This window comes from Sinocyclocheilus grahami, unplaced genomic scaffold (assembly GCF_001515645.1).
Source record: "Sinocyclocheilus grahami isolate Dianchi unplaced genomic scaffold, SAMN03320097.WGS_v1.1 scaffold184.1, whole genome shotgun sequence".
NCBI lineage: Eukaryota > Metazoa > Chordata > Actinopteri > Cypriniformes > Cyprinidae > Sinocyclocheilus > Sinocyclocheilus grahami.
In genome coordinates, this window is record NW_015505363.1 from 296,817 (window position 1) to 312,116 (window position 15,300).

General features: G+C 38.5%; 1 protein-coding gene across 1 annotated transcript; it reads left to right on the plus strand.

Moving 5' to 3' along the window:
- The first annotated feature begins 326 nt into the window (after positions 1-326).
- On the plus strand, positions 327-6,725 carry LOC107594473 (G1/S-specific cyclin-D1-like). Its single transcript, XM_016284532.1, has 5 exons — positions 327-772; positions 2,770-2,985; positions 3,350-3,509; positions 5,354-5,502; positions 5,596-6,725. Exons 1-5 carry the CDS (start codon positions 575-577, stop codon positions 5,749-5,751), a joined length of 879 nt encoding a protein of 292 aa, XP_016140018.1. The 5' UTR covers positions 327-574; the 3' UTR covers positions 5,752-6,725.
- Positions 6,726-15,300: the final 8,575 nt, after the last annotated feature.

The following is a 15,300-nucleotide window of genomic DNA, read 5'->3' on the forward strand; positions in this document are numbered from 1 at the left end:
TTAAACAATCTAAAAAGGCGACTGTTAAAGTAGACTTGGAATTTTGACATGAACAATTGAGATCTGAGCGCTGTAGTTACACTGAGAAGGCAGCTGAGTTTCTAGGTGCGACAGTGGGCACCTTGATTTGGGCTACTATACCGCCCCCTACCAATACTTAACCAATACATATCTTCAGACCCGTTTACCCCGTCTTTCCACCCCCGATACCCACAACACTAGCAGCCTGCCCCCTTGCACCCCCCACCGATTCTCCTTGGTCACTCGTCAGCCGGCATAAGACCTCCTATTTCCATACTGCTAAAGGAAGGAGCCCAAGCTCGAGAGAAGATAGTTCTTTAAGATTGATCCTCCGCCCCGAGCAGACAGCCTCGCGCTCTCTCACAGGCTCGCTGCTGCTTTGATCTTCCCTTAACAACAGTCACGTCATAGGGGAGTTTTGTCAAGCGGAGCTGCAGCAGAGTTTTAGAGGGTTCAGCAGAGGCAGCAAAGCATCCACGGGACCAGTGTCCGACACAAGATCCAGTTTTCTTATTTTTTTTGTCACCGCTTAACCTCGGGCACCACTGAAGACATGGAACACCAGTTGTTTTGCTGTGAAGTGGATACCATTAGAAGAGCTTACCAAGATAGCAACCTGTTGAATGACCGAGTTTTACAGACAATGCTCAAAGCAGAGGAAAACTATCTTCCATCACCAAATTATTTCAAGTGTGTTCAGAAAGAAATCGCACCTAAAATGAGGAAAATCGTCTCCACATGGATGCTCGAGGTTTGTTTTGGGATAATAGTTGTCTTTTTGTATTAGCGACACAAGTTTGCCTCATGATGATTCTGCTCTTGCTCTTTGGACCCCAAGAACTGTTTACTAAATATAAATACGTATAACTTGAGTTCTTCAGCATTGTTCTATCACACGGAAATATGCTCCCCGATTATTACTGGTGATTTTTTACGTTAAAAAAATGTTTTATTACGAAAGTAATATTAATCCTAGACCTGGGACGTTTTCCGTGGTTTCCGCTATCGCATTTTTATTTAAAATCGCTTATTCCCCTCCAATCATATGTTTCGTTTCTTATTAATCTAAAGAAAATATAAATTAATTTAGATTTTATTTCAATTTAATACCAATGTACACGTATGCATTCTCACTCGTGCCAGTAGCCCATTATACGCCATCTTTGTTGTCGTTTGCTTAAGTTTTTTATATCTCTAAATTCTAAAATGGAAACATTATTGACATCACTTGCGTAAAGTCGCTTACCAGTTGTTCTTTAAATCGCAGGTATAAATTAAACCTTATTTCTGCAAGAAAACGTAATATTTGTATCTTAAAAGTTTTGTTTCAGTTTGCCATGGGCTATACCTCCTGCACGACGGTCTAAAAATATCATATTTTTTATATTTCTAAATTCACCATCGTGTTTTAAACGGTCGGATTATATTTCCCATCGAATGATTTGGATTTACAGATGTGTAACATTATATTTAATGCTTTGGAATAATTGATATTAATTTTTGAAACACCCGCTTCTCCTAAATGTCGCATTCTGCTCTTTGTATGTAGGGGCTTTAGAATTCAATTCATTTCGCATCGTTTTTGTCATTGAATTCGAAATGGTCTGCTTAGACTCCATAGACAAGCCAGTAATCTTTAAAAGGGGGAACACTGTTTATTCACGGTTCTAAAAGGTCTAATGACATTTTCTTCATTTTCTGAAATATGTAATAGCCTACTGATATAAAGTACATTCCTTATAAACATGTCATGTCAGGAAGTTATTAAGTAAGGATGACAAGTGGAATGACTCTCGTGAGATGTCTTAAAGTTTTACTAAATATTTTCTACATTATACATCTGCAAGAGAAGTTTTCAGATGAAATCTAGTGCCGCAGTTCTGCCTGGCAACAGGCGTCCTCGTTCATTGGTTTATCATTCCTGCTTCCTTCTTTTAGGGTAACCCAAAAGAGTTTGCTTTCTTTCCACCCCAGACCACATGATTGTCTCATATATACGGAAACCACATTCAAGTGTATGCATAAATGACTCTTAATATAAAAATGTCATAAAGTGATTGTGCCACAGTACAGTCACAAAGAGTTTAAACAATCTAAAAAGGCGACTGTTAAAGTAAATGCTTTGGAATAATTGATATTAATTTTTGAAACACCCGCTTCTCCTAAATGTCGCATTCTGCTCTTTGTATGTAGGGGCTTTAGAATTCAATTCATTTCGCATCGTTTTTGTCATTGAATTCGAAAGATTTCGCTTTTATTCAATAAAGCATGCGTTTCCCAACATTTACATGTGTTTTAAGTCGAGCGAAACAATTTTCGTATATTTTTTAATATTTTTTGAAAAGATGACGAACTAGAAAATTGTTTCCTGAACCTAGCTTGGACGCCACCTTTTTGCCTCGGAAAGCAACGACCGCTAGCATCATCAGCAAATTGCAATATTTATACATTGTCGAACACTTTAGATTTGTGTTAACTAACTGATTAAGCACTCTTTTTAGCATTCGCACAAGTCTCTTTTCTGACTTAACCCTTTCCAGTGCAAGTGCACGACTCAGTAGATGCTAAACACGTGGGTTAACTCCATAAGATCAAAGCATAGCAAAAAATAACAATTTCACTTCGTTTATTTAATTCACGTTCACCAAAATATTAGTTTATTTCGATTCTTACCACATATTTAGTGAAAAGGCAGCTAATTCTACGAGATATTTATTTGATCTTATATGTACTTTCTTTTCTTTAAAGGTCTGTGAAGAACAGAAATGCGAAGAGGAAGTTTTTCCGTTGGCTATGAACTACCTGGACAGATTTTTATCTGTGGAGCCCACCAAAAAGACCAGGTTACAGCTGTTAGGGGCAACTTGTATGTTTTTGGCCTCTAAGATGAAAGAGACTGTGCCACTAACAGCAGAGAAGTTGTGCATATACACGGACAACTCCGTCCGTCCCAGTGAATTATTGGTAATTATTCAACACTGCACAATTATACAGCTTGACATTGTTTTCTTATATTACTTCACTTAAGTCAAATAAAATGCAAGTGCAAGAATTGCAATCATGCTCTATGTGTACATGAAAGTCTTGGATTAAAAGTCTTAACCAGATAATTGGATTGGTCTGCAAGTGTAAAGCCACCCCTCAGACATCAATATAAACGCGCACGTTACAAACGTTTTAGTACTTTTTATGTGTCCATTAATTGAACGTAGGCCTTGCTTGGCTGTGCAATTAATCGACATCGCCATCTAGCGGTCAAAGAGTGTAAAATCGGATATGGAAAATGCGCCTTTATGTAAACTTGGGCCTCTTTATGCCTCCTTCGCAGCAAATGGAACTGCTGGCACTAAATAAACTGAAGTGGGATCTTGCCTCAGTCACACCACATGATTTCATTGAACACTTCCTCGCCAAACTGCCTATACACCAGAGCTCCAAGCAGATATTGCGCAAGCACGCCCAGACGTTTGTGGCCCTCTGTGCAACAGGTATGTTTTACTGTTTGTGTTCAGTTTTACTTTGATCATTTTTGTTCATGCAATATGTGACCCTGGACCACAAAACCAGTCATAAGGGTAATTTTTTTGAAATTGAGAGTTATACACCATCTCAAAGCTGAATAAATAAGCTTTCCATTGATGTGTGGTTTGTTTGGATAGGACAATATTTGGAATCTGAGGGTGCAAAAAAATGAATCAAAAAAAGACAAAATCGCCTTGTCCAAATGAAGCCCTTAGCAATGTATATTACTAATCAAAAATTAAGTTTTGATATGTTTACAGTAGGAAATTTACAAAATGTCTTTATGGAACATGATCTTTACTTAATGTCTTAATGATTTTTGGCATAAAAGAAAAATAAATAATTTTGACCCATACAATGTATTTTTGGCTATTGCTAAAAATATACCAGAGCGACTTAAGACTGGTTTTGTGGTCCAGGGTCACATATATGGAAGAAAATTTGCCTTATAAAAATAATAGCTGGCCAAGCAAAAGTTTTGATCACTTTATTATAAACATGCATCGAACGACCATCCCCTTACCTCACTCAGTACTTTGTTATCAGGCAGACTCTTTATTGCAATGGAAAGAGCCATCTCGCTTGTCCTAATTCCTTACTCGCAGTTATTGTAAACCAGTGTGAGCCTCTGCAAGAGAGAGGAAGTCTGTTTCCTTTTGCTGTTACTGCACCATGGCTCCTGAGAAGCCCTGCCTGCTTCACAACACCACTGCTATGCACGCAGTGCATGTGAACCAAAAAGAGGAAGCTGTTGTCTGACATTTTTCTTGTGAAAAGGGCTTTGTAACCTGCTATTTTCCCATGTGTCTTGATGTCCAGGTTTCTATGAGTTAGAGCATGTGCTCAGATGTTAGGCTGCAAATCCACTCTTTTTGCCCACACACCTCATTGTCGTGCAACCTACAGCAGTCATTTTATCACCTGCCAGAATAAGCCGGTAATGCTTCAGGAAGGAACTACTCCCGTTATATTCCCCACTCTTTTTGTCCCTCCATTTACATGGTGGGTATCACCGCAGCTCGCTCCCCTTTTATGTTTATGACCAGCATTTCTTTGGGACGTAGCCTGGGATCTCAGCCAGGGAGAGTGTGGTTGGACAGATACTGGGAAGGGGGTGGGTGCTGGTGAATGAAATGAATGGGCTGGGGTGAAGGCTCCCGTGCTTTTTATGCTCAATTTGTCTTGACAATTGCCCTCTCGTCTCTGAGCTAGCAATGCTAGATGACTTCCTATAAGAAAGGCAGTTGTATTTCTCTGTTCACCATGTGTGGGCAAAGCGCAAAGTGAGAATATAAAGGAAAGAGGCCGCATTGATTTATTAGCTCCCTTATTGCCCATGTGAAGGGCCGTTTAGGGTTCGAACACCCTGAAACCATTTTGAGGAAGTCGGGGGCCTGTGTATTCTGGAGATGGTAATATCTTGAAACCCCTAAGATTTCTATGCACTTTTAGCATTAACGTGCACATAGAGGCATGATTTATGGGATGTTTTGGGAATGAGAGGGCTGCAGTAGGGGGTAGCTTGCCCAGGACCTACAGCAAAGTCATCTGCCTCCCCCCAAAGGCTTTAAGCCCTGCCGCAGAATGGTGTCGGGCCCCAAATGTCACAGACAGTCCCCTACCAACCCTGGTCTCATTATAGTTTAGTCATGCTATGCTTCATTATGAGCTCAATCCAAACCCTAGTTTCTTATCCAATATTGCCCGTTTTATTCCTCATAATGACTCTTATTCTGTGGGCCAGTTACATTTTTGGTGGGTTTCTTGAGTATTTCCTGAGTTCTAACCAGGGTCCGTTTGTTATTTTCAGATGTTAACTTCATCGCAAGCCCTCCATCCATGATCGCGGCCGGCAGCGTTGCAGCAGCAGTGCAGGGGTTGTACCTGAAAAGCAGCGACAGTTGCCTCTCATCCCTGAACCTCACCAACTTCCTCTCACAAGTCATCAGATGTGACCCTGTAAGTGTTCCACCTTCCATATATTATTCCAGAAGACCCAATACATCGCTTCCCTCTGTCATTGATGCTAATCTCCCTATTTCTCTTCAAAAGGACTGTCTGCGATCGTGTCAGGAACAGATCGAGTCCCTGCTGGAATCTAGTCTCAGACAAGCTCAGCAGCACAACATCTCCACAGAGACCAAAAGAGTGGAGGAGGACGTGGACCTCTCTTGCACTCCCACAGACGTCAGAGACATTAATATCTGAACGGATCGCTATTCATCTTGTGTGCGATGAATCTCTTCGTCTTTGTTTCTGTTGGGTATGGGCTTTGGCCAAAGGCTTCATGGGACAAATGGAAAATGGGCTCCCACCTGCACCCCACAATCCGACCAATACCTCGACAACTTGCCCCTCAGCGCGCCCAAACTGTTGACTGCTGAGCGGCATCCCCTGTGGTTTTGACGATTGGGCTATCGCTGGCCAGGACCACCAGTGGAGGACAAGGAATGAATGGAAATCTCAATTCTGCCCTTCAGCCCCCCTCTATGTCCTAAGTCAAAAATAAAACAAGCAAAAATGGTATAGGCTATCTAGGATTTTAAAATTGTATAAACGACAACAGTAGTTGTGACTTGCCCTGACTTGTCGCTAAAAAAAACAACGTTGGGATTTTTTATTTCAAGTGTGTCAAAAACTATTTTTGAAAGAGAAGAGAAGAGAAGAGACTTTTTTTGTATGTTCCATTTCTTTCTCTCATAGATAGTACCTTGTTACACTTGTTACGAGTGCTCCCTGCTTTTTCTGCAGTCTAGCCGTGTAAATATATCCCTGCTTGCCATGCCTTTAGTCACTTTATTATAATTCCTAGACAGATTCCCTAACATGATTCTCTTCTCTTCCAAAATGGTTTATGTATCTTTAGTATATTTTTTACGCATGTATTTTTGTTATGATCTAGAAGGCTGTGGATTGCCAGGGACTGATGTTTTAACTTGAGGCCAGACAGAAACATTTCTTTGAACTTAATGCCTTCACTGCCATTTATGTATATCGTCATCGCTGCCATGACACAATAAGCTTATGTTGTACCTGCTCCCCGGCTAAGCTTGCAGTGCAGTCCACAGTCTGCTTTTTGTTTAGATTCATGTATTATCTAAAACCATTCCATTTAAAAAAGAAAAAAAGCACTTTCAGTCCGTCGTTTAAGGCTGACTTTTAGAGGAAAAAAAAAAAAAAGAGAAAGAAATCCACAGTTGTTAAAACAATGGGGAGAAACCATGGAATGGAGGAAGGGTTGACGGAGCAGGTCTCTTTATCTATGGTGTTAGTGGTCTGTTAGAGAAAGAAGAAGAGGGGGACATTGAGAAGATATTTGCTCGTTGAAGGCTTAAACGGAAGCCTACAGTGTAGTTTGTGATCCTCCTGCGAGAACGAATGGATGCTAGGGAACGTTTAAGGTGCGATCCCACAGAACGCATGTAGAGCTATTGAAACACTACAAAGTGTAAATCAAAGATTAAGAACTATTTATTTTTTCAGTTCCCCTCTTAAGGCCAGTACGCATGAATGCCCAAGTGTACCTATGTTTGAAGTATGTATAATGACCCGCTAGTTGCTAACTCGTGACACCATAGTTAAAGTATTTTTCCGAGTTGATGTACTCTGGTCTAGCTATTGTTAAAACAAAAGTTGTGGCTTCAAGTAGATTTTGCACAAACCCAGAGATGTCAGTTGTCTTGTGGATCTCTGGAAGGGGAGGAAGATGAGGAGGAGAGATGGTAGAGATGGTAGAGGGAGGCAAAAAAGGGTGATGGCTGGACATCAAAGAGTTAAAGCAGAACTGAGACTTTTGTACCGTGAGGAATAAATTAAGAGGAGACACTCCTCAATTTTAGCTGCTATGGAGGGATTTCCAGCAAGTATGAAACTTTCAAATGGAAAACAACAAAAAAGAAAAAGACATGCTTCTTTCTCTTGTCTTGTTTTTGCTGCTATTTTTGTTTTTTTTATATGAAATGTCAATACAATGCCATGTAATAGGTTTTAATTTTCTCATAGAAAATTATGATATTATTGACAACTTTGGTTCTTTTGGTAGGTTTTTTTTTTTTTTATGTGATCAATTTTTGTTAATGTGATTTCTACGCTATGCTATTCCCAAAACAAAGAAACAAACAAAAAAAAACAAAAACGAAAAACAACAAAAAAGCAGACGAAAAATAGTCAAATGTTCCTGTTATACCCACAATACCTCAAACTACAGTCGTGATTTAGCATTGATTTTAGTCTGGGATTTTTCTTTAGTGCTATTTTTATGTTGTTTTATTTTATTGTTTTTTTGTTTTTGTTTTGGTTTATACCGTGCCTGTTAGTCCTGTTGTAAAATGCAAATGAACATGTTAATCATCATCCTACTGGGTCCTGATGTGAGCGAGTAGAAAGCACATTGAATGGAATTGGTGCCATAAACTCTTTTGAGTTTTTTAGCTGTTTCATTAAAGGAGACTATATACCCACTTAAGCCTCTTCTAGCCCATCTTGATGAGTTTATGGAGCTTGTATTTGAAAAATGACACCGTTATGAGTTTGTGACTGCCATGTGTACGTACAAAGCCATTGTTTTGTCTCGTAGTAATTTAACACAGTGCAGATATTCATGTATAAGTGGCTGCTTAGTCGTGTTCTGAATACAAGAGACCTGGCATGTCCACATTAAGTCGTTGTCTTAATAAATGCGACGCAGCTACAATCAGCAGTGATGTTTTCCTTCATCTTTTTTGCATAAACCCATCAAATTTGTATCCTTGTAAAGTTCCATATATTCAGTACTCATGGGATTCTTTACTTGGTTGTTTGTTTGTTGGTTGGTTGGTTAGTTTCACTGCCTTTAGCCTTTGACATGGTGCTGCTATATGTTTGCATTGAGTATAGAAATGATTTGCTGAAAGAGATGCGGCGATAAGCTAGGAATGATGGGAGAGGTGATCCAGGACCCAGGGGACACAGATATATTATCCTCTGTAGTATCAGGAATCTATTTTACCTCAAGGTGGAAATGAAAATTCAACTGAATGATGAAAACTAGCATGTATACCGGTGCGATTCACACCAGGAGACTGTCATGCAATCGAGGAAAAGAGACTACGGAGGTCCTGAGCTTTTCTCTTGAATGTGTTTAGGGGGTATTGAGAAGTGATTGACTGCATCCTCCCATCCCCACATGATAAAAGCTTGGCCTTATGTCTCAATTCTGTTGTAAACAAACCTGTAGTGTCTTTTAGTTAAATATGGTATTCATTCCCAAGGATCAAAATGTGTTGATCCTGAAATATGTCATGGTTTGATTTTTGTTTCTTATTGTTCACAAACCGGTCACTGGTCTGAAATGCACAATCTTGCTGACCCATCTTAGACATGAGGTTAACTAGAATAAAAACTTGAGCTTCAAAAACCACTTGTCTTGCGTGATTTGTATTTGTTACTGTGCTCGCACCGCTTTGGATACAAAATGTTAAACAATTCTGTCATTTACTCAACCTCATATTTCAAAAAATATACAGTATATCTTTTTGTGTTAATGCAATTACATACTTTCACTGTCTATCCTTTTAAGTCATGATATGTTGTTATTTTATTAGACTAATGAACTAATAATCGTCTGAATTAAAAATGTGGAGAAAGAAACGTACACAAGAAATACTGAATATTAAAGTTAAACTGAATTCACCTATGGCACATGTAAAACTATCAAATTAAATGCTTAAAATATGAAATATAGCCTACACTGTAAAAAATGACTGTGAATTTAATGGTAAAAGACTGTAAAAATGCTACAGTAAAAACCTGTTAAATGGTTAACGGTAAATTCCACTACTATATACGGTGAAAAACTGTATTGAACATTACATGTATTGGACATTAATTTTATGGTAGTATACCGTTTTTGGAAGTGAAAAAGACCGTATAATTTACAGTGAATAACCGTAAATTGACATTCCCAGAATTCCCTGCGTTACATTTCAAATTTGATGTTTTTTTGTTGAAATAACTGTTTCTTCTTAGTTTTTTCTTATCAGTTTTGTATATTAGGGTTGTGTGTTACAGCTAATGTTGTTAAATGAATGTTTATTGCATTATTTTAGGTTCATGTGTGTTACCATGATGGTGTTTGGTGTTTGTGTGAATGACACCGTGCACCTTCTATAAATGCTATTATTTAAAAGCTGCTTGTGATGGGCTTTGGTTCATCATGTGACTTTCTCGTCACCACCTGCATTTGGTGGTTATCAGTGTATTACAAAGGCACAAAACAGATTTCAGTACTTCAATAGGTTGGTATATTAACATTTTATCAGTTAATGAAATTACGGTATTTAACTGTAAATTTAAGTTAAAACCGTAAAACCTAAAACGTTGCTACCGTATTTTTTACTGTAAAATTCCGGCAACCACAGCTGCCGGTTATTTACCGTAAATTGTACGGAATTTTTTTTACAGTGTATCAGCAATTGCTTAGAAAGGGGCATCTTTGTGTCACATGCCTCCTAAAAAAAGAGCAGCTGAAAACAGCTTGTTCTTGATTTTACTTCAAAACTTTTAGATTCACCAAATATTAATTAAGCAGGAAACTGAAGATATGTCTTATGTGTACAGCTAAAACCGATTCTGAAAATAACAGCATTTAGAGGAAGTGAATGTTGAACCTTGCTGAGGTGAGAAAGGATTGGTCTGTTGAGTAAATAAACGCTGTTCTCTCATGTATCAAGCAGGTGATACCCTTCTTTTATTGTCAAAGTATTATCTGGTATCCCCAACAGACAGTCTTTGATGTTCTGTTTTGAAACACACTGCAGACAGGCCAGCAGGCATCAGTTAGGAGTCTGGAAGAAAGAAAGAACTCAGACTATTTTACGCACCTTCGCGACCGACTGAGGTTTGAGATAATACTGTGTCTTTGGCTTTTGGCATCTCGGTGTCTGTGGTTTCAGAGGAAGGAGCAACATTGCTTGCCTCATACACACTGTTCCAAAGGCTAAAGTGCTACCTTTCGAAGGTTTGCCTTTCCAAGATCTGACATACAAAAACTGAACTCTGTTCAAATGTGAAAAGTGCATATCAGGTAATGTAGGTCTTGATAAAAATGATAGATATAAGTTAAATGACTTAATTGGTCAGTGTTACAACTTTTCAAACTCTTTGAGGGATGATCCACAAAACTATCACCATTCTACTTTTGAGCAAGACATTTAACTAGAAGATATTCCATTACTGTACTTTAACAAACAAGTAGTGTGCTTTGGAACAAAGTAAGAAGAATTTTTATGTATAAAGATGATGCAGAATTCATACAGTGGTGCCAAAAAGTATTTGGACATTTAAAACGTACATACCAATGTATGAATGCCATTGCATTCAGTAACAAAATAATAAGCCAGATGGCACCAGCAAACAAATTAATCTAGAGATTGTCAGAACTAACTTTTCTTTTAAACCAACCATAACCAACTGATGGCAAGGTGATTTTAGAAGATGTGTCGAATACAGCTCTTGAAAGGCCAAGGTCCTTAAGAATATTGCTATAACCCTAATTAAACACACTCAAACCAGCTAATCTAGGTCTTCATGATTACTACAAACTTCTGGTCCGCTAGACTGGAGCTAAACAGTGGCTGAATTCTGAACTGTGTACTAGCATACAACTCTTACATTTATGCATGTGGCAGACACTTTTATCCAAAGCAACCTGCTTTGCATTCAAGGTATACCTTTTATTAGTTCTTGGTTTCTCTGGGAACTTAAGCCATGACCTTGGGATCACTAGTGCCATGCTCTATTGTTTGAGCTACAGGAAAGCATACACTTACTATTTTTACCATATCTTTATAAGGCAGAAATATGAGTAGTATGCTATTCCAAATCTCTACCACACTCTCTTCAAGTTCACTCAGGTGTCCTAGCAGAGTGATTTGAAACCTGTTTGAACATTTGACAACCACTATGGCTTCATCTGAAATTGCATACTCTCTGAATAGCTACTTTTTTATTTTTGAATAAGTAATTACTTATAGAGACCATTAAAAAAGTACATTCTATTTCAGGGGTTCTCAACTCTGGCCCTCAAGATCCACTTTTACTACACAGTTTAGCTCCAACCTTGATCAAACTCACCTGCCTGTAACTCTCTAAAGCTGTGTCTCATTTAGAAGGCTGCGTCCTCCGGAGGTCGCATTCGAAGGCTGCATACGTCATCGAGGCTGTCTCGTTTCAGAAAAGCAAGTAGGACACTCCGAAGGCGACCTTCGAATGCGACCTTCTTTCACAGGAATTTGGAGGATGCATGAGGTGTATCCTTCGCTGCTACAGATAACCCACAATTCTTTGCGTCGCCGTGAACAACCGTTGTTAATTTGAAAAATGCCGGCGCCGGCAGGTGTAACGTACACACAAGCGCAGATGTGGTGTTTACAACTTACCTTAAATCGCCTCGGTAAAAACAGATAAACTTTGTTTTTAATATCCTCCTCCTTTTTTTCTCTAACAGATGCCTGCTGTACGTACGCTGCAGTTCCTCAACATTGAACAAAATAAAACAAGTAAAACCATTTTTTTTTTCAAATTACTTTCCAAATTTAGAAATAATTTTCCTTCATTTAAGTAGTGTGTGAGCGCAACGATGCTCTAAATGTGTTGGCATAGCAACGCGATACTTCCGGTTTCCTTTTCCGCCTGTCCTACAAAGGCCGTCTCGTTTAATTCTAGGTTGAGGACACTTCCTATATGCATCCTACAGAGGATGCGACCTCCAGAGGATTCGACCTCCGGAGGGTGCAGCCTTCTAAATGAGACACAGCTTAATAATCCTGAAGACCTTGATTAGCTTGTTCAGGTGTGACTGGTCAGGGTTGGAGCTAAACTCTGCAGGAAAATGGATCCAATGTTGGCCTACTGTTTTATGAATACTATGAATTTAGACATAGTCCTGCGTTCATTTATTGTTACTATATAGTAGGGCAGTATGTGATGATATTCAAACAGCATATCATATGAAACCTAACATATTTCTTTTTGTGAAATGATTTGCTTGAAAAAAAAATATTGTGCTGTCTTTCTTTACAATAAATGTCATGGTTTGATTTATCTAAGATAACATTGGAACGTGAAGTGTAGGGATAGATCATTCAAAAAAATATATTTTTTCATCATTTACTTCACTCAAGTCTTTCTTTCTTCTGCAGAACACAAAAGAAGAGAAAAAAAAGAGATAAGAAAAGAAAAAGGACATTTCTACAAGTTTGGACTGACATGAGGCTGATTGAGTGAATTTTTATTTTTGGGTGAACTATCAATTTAAGCCCTAACACACGTGAATACAAGTGTCAATGGTAATTGGTATTATTAACAGTATGCAATGTAATTGAGCGATGGAGATGTAGTTCCCTCCTCTTGTCCTTGTGAGCTTCAAGGATAAGCTGCAAAACTTACATAAGGTGTCATAATTTTTCTATTTATTTTGATTACCAATAAATATTTCAGGGTGAAACAGACAGATATAATGAAGCCGTTTTTTAAACGTCATTCATTTTCAAAACACAAATGATCATATTCCTATGAAAGTGGAAGCCTATGACTACGACTTTGTTGGATGTTACATAAATATGACCATGAAGATTCATGTTGTCAGTTGAGATCATTACATCAGAATTGAATTGTTATATTAGCGTATATAGTATGATCACTAGCCAAAACTCAACTAGTTTCCCTGGCCACATGCTACCCACATCACCGCCACCTTCATCTGAGTGAAGTGGCTGAACCTTTCTTGTCTGTGCTGTGAATAGGAATTGCGCATTTATCATCCACATCATGAACCATGCGAGGAAGCGAGCAGCTCAATGCTGAGATTGGAGCTTGTGTGTGTGTGTGTGTTTAAAGGAAAGAGTGGGGGGTATGAGGCACCAAGGCAAAAATGGGAGATACTATGCCACCATTCAACTTGGGGCCTTTTTTTTCAAGTGCCCGTCGGTTGCATTTGTCACGTCCTCCTTTCATGTCACCACTCGCCACCTGCTCCTGAAATTCCTGAACATTTTCTGAAACCTTCCAGCGTCCTGTTTCATTTTCTCTGCCTCCCTCCCTTTCGCTGGCCCCATCCACTCTGTTCCACAACTCAAAGGAAACCAAAGAAACATTGCTCCTCTAACTCTCTTTCACAGACTCAGCCCTCTGTCTTACACCCCCCAAGTTCATGTTCTTCTGTTCTGCATTTGGAATTAGTCACCCCCTTGCTCTCTCACTCACACACACAATATCTGAGAAAGATGATGTATCATTTATGGATCATACAAATATTAACACTCTACAGTAGACTCTACTGACACTCATGGACTCTAATTATACAACATCACAATATGAAAACATTAAAGGGATAGTTCACCCAAAAATGAACATTCTGCCATCATTTACTCGCCCTCATGTCGATCTAAACCTGTGTGACTGACTGAGGATAAAAAATATCAAATTTGAATGAGAAATGAAAGTCAATGGGATCCAGTGTTGTTTCAACCCCAAATTATCTTCTTTTGTACAGGTTTGGAATGACAAAGAATGAGTAAACGACTGAATTTTAATTGTTGAATTATAGTATTTCTTGAACATAATATACACTGGCTGCTAAAGTATTTGAAAACTTGAACCACACTTAAAAATGTACTAGAATCATTAAATCATTGTATAGGTTTACAAAATATCAAACCAAGGTGGGTTTATTTTAAAGAACAAAATTGTGGATTGTGAAACAGCATTGTGAAACTTTGTGGTTGTGAATCATTACATTCATAGTTTGTGTGATGAACTACCTGAGTGAACGTGATGTGTCCATCCTATAAAATCAATTCAATGCCACTTGTTTTAAAGCAAAAAGTACTCATTTCAGCTTCGTGAAAGTCAGTTCAGAGAAAAGCTCTAGCATCATTTGTTTGCAAATGGCACTTGGTTTGACTTTATCTTTAACTCATTTCTAGTTATTTTCTAATGCAGTGATATTCATTGTCCACTGCTTTATAATATGTGACCCTGGACCACAAAACCAGTCATAAGGGTAAATTTTTTCGAAATTATGATTTATACATCATCTAAAAACTGAATAAATAAGCTTTCCATTGATGTATGGTTTGTTGGGATAGGACAATATGTGGCTTTGGCCGAGATACAACTATTTGAAAATCTGGAATCTGAGGGTGCAAAAAAATCTAAATATTGAGAAAATCGCCTTTAAATTTGTCCAAATGAAGTTCTTAACAATGCATATTACTAATCAAAAATTAATGTTTTAATGTTTTAATATATTTACAGTAGGAAATGTACAAAATATCTTCATGGAACATGATCTTTACTTAATATCCTAATGATGTTTGGCATAATAGAAAAATCAATCATTTTGACCCATACAATGTATTTTTGGCTATTGCTACAAATATACCCCAGCGACTTAAGACTGGTTTTGTGGGCCAGGGTCACATATATGTAGTTCTGGCTTCCAATTAATGCCTAAACCAAACCTTGTATGATTCCACCAGCACAAAATGACCGATGTAGCAGCTGACTGGAGGTCTTCAGGGAAGAGCAGGGTTTTATCTGTCAGGGCTCAGAAGGTGCCGCCAACAGGCCTAGTGTTTACCTGCTGCTGCCCACAGCGTAGACCAGCTGCCATCTCTAGAAACACCCTCTTATATCCTGCCAACTCCTGTCTGCCTGAATTCTGATCTGCACCTCAGACTTAAAGTGTGAGGGGAGCAGAACAAAACCAGAGTGCAT